The 4,123-nt window shown below is 41.2% G+C and overlaps 1 protein-coding gene across 1 annotated transcript; it reads left to right on the top strand.

Annotated features, from left to right (window-relative positions):
• The first annotated feature begins 1,525 nt into the window (after nt 1-1,525).
• Nucleotides 1,526-2,056, top strand: LOC145398442 (uncharacterized). Its single transcript, XM_080271324.1, has one exon. It carries the CDS (start codon nt 1,526-1,528, stop codon nt 2,054-2,056), a length of 531 nt encoding a protein of 176 aa, XP_080127450.1.
• Nucleotides 2,057-4,123: the final 2,067 nt, after the last annotated feature.

Genomic DNA, 4,123 nt, shown 5'->3' with positions numbered 1-4,123 from the left:
CTTTTATTTCTAATAAGCAATTTATGCTTTCATTGAATATCCTCAGTCTCCCGTATCACTTCCCCCCTCTCTGAGGTAACCCCCCTTCCCCTTCCCGAGGTTATGACATCAGCAGGTACAGGGGATAGATCATTGACTGTCGAGGCACGCCCACTAACAACAGTATCTACAATGTCTTCCCGTTGCCCCCGTGGATGCAGGACAGCTTTTATCATTCGTCTTGCCACTTTATTGAAGAGGGAAAGCACCCGTGGTCGAACTTACATAAGTTTGAATAGGTGAGTACATAGTTTTGTCCATGTTTATAGTATATGTGCTGTGTTTCTTTGAATACGGCGGGCATAATAACCACCCACTTCACTTTATTTTGTTCGAGCATTTGCTAGACAATGGTATAAAAAGTAAAAATTACACCAAAAATATTCAATCGGTACTGTTGTTATATAAGTGTATAATAATGTTGGCAGAATCACTGAAAAAAAAATCATAATGATCTCATGGATAACAATTATACCAATTATCTTGGAGTCAATTATTTATAGGGGAGAACGAGGTCTCTGGCTGTGAAAGGAAAGTAAGTTGCTGCTGGTTCATAAGGCTCTGGGTAAAGATTGAGCCACAAGACCCTTTTCCTTCGAGTCTTTTATGTCTATAATAACCTACCATATTTTGCATTATGGGAGTATTGATGTAATAGACTTTCCTGTGTAAGTTAACTTGCTATCTATATCAAATTTTTTTCTGTTTTATGTTATGTGTACACGTTTCTTAACATATATAACAGTAAGGCAGACTGTATTATGTCGCAATGTCATATTATAGAATAAATGCAAAATATAACAACACTGATCTTTATGCACACAGGCCTTACGAGCGAGTTGCGAACATCATGGGCACGAGTGTGTCAACAGTGAGGAGCATTGTCAGCAAAGCCGCCACATCCTCCCCTTCCACACCTGCACCACCATCCACAACCTACACGGGATGCTTTGACAACTTTACTGTCGGTGCAATATGCCGCCACATCCACAGAAAGTTTTCAGAAAGACAACATTTCACACTCAGTGTCATATCAGCTGATCTGAAAACAGCTGTTATTATCCCTGAGGATACCTCTGAAACAACAGTTTGGCGGATCATGCACACCATGGGATTCCAATACAGAGTGTCACAACGCAAGATGTATGTGAGGAAGGAATCGCTGGAGGTGGTGTGTCGTCGGATAGCCGCTCTCCGGGCTCTAGAACGCCACCGGAAGGAGGGAAGAACGGTGGTGTATGGGGATGAGACATGGTTTACCACCAGGATGGGCCACAGTAGGGAGTGGGTGGATAACACTCAGGCTCCCATCAGCACCACCTACAGTCGTCAGGTACCACCTGGTGAAGGGGAGCGATTTGTGGTGGTCGCAGCTGGCATGGACGAAGGTTTTGTTGACGGTTCCTACCTGTGCTACCCAGCCAAAAGTAACCAGGGTGACTATCATGGGGAAATGAACGGAGAACTGTTCCAGTGATGGTTAACAATGCAGCTCCTTCCGTCACTGCCAAACCCATCGGTGTTTGTACTGGATAATGCACCTTACCACAGTCAGCTAACAGAGGAGAGTCGATGCCCTACCACAGCCATCAGGAAGGCGGACCTCATCAGATGGCTGAAGCAGCACAAAAGTTCCATCCCACCTGCTGCCACTTGCCCTGAGCTGCTGCTCTTTTGCCAGCAGAACCGCCCACAACCCCAGTATAAAATCGACAACACCATCCGTATGTGGGGCCACGAGGTCATACGGTTGCCACCTGGCCACCCAGAACTCAACGCAATCGAGCAAGTATGGGGCTGTATGAAGCGCCATGTGCGCTCCACACTACAACGGTTTACCTGGACGGACCTACAGGATAGATTGGAGGAAGCCAGGCATATGGTACACAAGGACGTGTGGACGGGGGCTGTTCAGCACTCCCGCAAATTTGAAGAAGAATACTGGAAGACCATTATTATCAACATCGCCAGTGATGATGAAGATGATGATGTCTTCTTTGAAAGTGATGTTGAATAAATTTTGTTATATTGTTTACATAGTTTTATCCCTACAATATGATATATTGCTCCAACTTAATAAATGTAATGGAATGTATGTAATATTATTTAAAATAAAATGACGATGTATGCATGTATATATTAATGAATATTACGCATCATATACAATAGAGCATTGGAGTTTATAATTTTGTAATAATATAAATAAAGACAGGTAAAACAATATATATCAACTGGACCATGTTCACATTTTAGGATGAATACACAGTATTGTAATAATAGTAATAACTTCTCCGAGAAGGTTCAGGCAACAAGTGATACAATTTGTAGTTCGTGATTTTCAATGGTTGACCATAAACACTGCAAACATATAGGCATAGCTTCTATTACATGTACATAATCATCCTGATGTACAGTACTTTCTACGCGAAATACGACTTGCATCCATTGCAAATAATCATATCGATACGACTACAACTACATAACATTCTTACATTATAATACAGTGCTGGGATAATGAGGGAGGGACACAAGAGTGATGAAGGAGGCGAGGAGCTCGGGGAGAATAGGAGGGATAACGAGGACGAGAAGAGGGAGAAGTAGGGGTAGTTAAGGAATAGTTTCGGAGGGTGTCGGGGGGGCAACACTTTCCTTCGAATGCGTCAACATGACTAGTCGACTTTCTGTTATATTTCACGAGTAAAATCCTCACATTACATAAACAGCAATATGGTTTAAGGGTCATAAATTAGGCCCGGATGTCAAAAGTAGTGTGTTGAAATACCATACTGATCCAACGATTCGTTTCGTAGATATTTGCGATAAACAGCGCAACTCCGCCTCTGAAATGGATAGTAATAAACAATAAGAGTAGCAATATAATGGATTTCAAACATGAAAAATAAGCATTGTACCTTCGCACGAGCATAGCGAGTTAAGTCCGAGTGGTAACATGCTATGTGCTACAGTAAGTTTCTTGTATCAGTCATCATATCATTTTTTCTACTTGTATACTTCTGTTTCAATGACAATTTACCAATTACAACTGTTTGTAAGTGTTTTCATTCATTATGATGACATGCAACATAAGTATAGCGCACATCGGCTTACTAAGCGCACTCGCTATGACTCGTATTTCAACATACCCAATTGTTTTATCACTTTCCTATTATTTTCTCCTTTACATAGAACCTTTCCCCCACCACTGTAAATATTTTCAGTTACTTACATTCATTACGAGGGCATTTAGCGAAATGCTAGTGCATATTCACGTAGCAAGCAGAATCTCGGACACTCGTGTTTCATCTTCTACTTTATTTTGTCACTCCAATTATACTTTCCCACTTACATTACACACGTTTACACCCCTATACTGCACTATACATAGTTACTGGCATTATTTATCCATGTGAGCGTCAGAATATCGCATGAAAATACCCTCGCAATGAATGTTTCGACCAACATAATACTCAAACACTTACATACAAATTCTTCACATTACACACTTTCCCACTTGTTGACTTCAATTTTTATAATTACGGGCCTTATTCATTCCACTGAGCATCAGGATGTCGCATCTCTATACACACGCTAGGAATATTTTGACTTAGAATATATTTCAGCACTTACAATAATTTGAACTTATGTTATACCCGTTTGCATTTCCAGTAATAATATTTACATATTTACAGGCCTTATTTATTGCACTGAGCGACAGAATATCGCATCAAAAAACCCTCGCTGGGTAGGTTTCCACTTACAGCATATTTATACAATTACATACAATTTTTACTCTTATGTTATACCCGTATGCACTTTATACTAATATTTTCAGATCAGTATGACTGATAATTTCACTGAGCGTCTGTTTGTCGCATTTACTTCATAGTTTCGGCGTCCTATCGCATTCACACCATATTAGAATTGCATCAAGGTGTGATATTCGCTGAAACATGGGTGAATACGGAGACCCACGTCGCACTCGACACACTCATAGTGGGTGTCCTTCCTCTGTGTGGTGAGTCTCACCCGGGAATTGCTACACACGTGACACCTACACTGGGGCCTAGGCTGTTTGGCTGGGGAG

The sequence above is a fragment of the Coenobita brevimanus genome, chromosome 45 (genome assembly GCF_032717465.1).
Source record: "Coenobita brevimanus isolate Jiangsu-jjx chromosome 45, ASM3271746v2, whole genome shotgun sequence".
Taxonomy (NCBI): Eukaryota; Metazoa; Arthropoda; class Malacostraca; order Decapoda; family Coenobitidae; genus Coenobita; species Coenobita brevimanus.
Note: the sequence above shows the minus strand (reverse complement) of the source record. Positions and strands in the feature narration are given on the sequence as shown.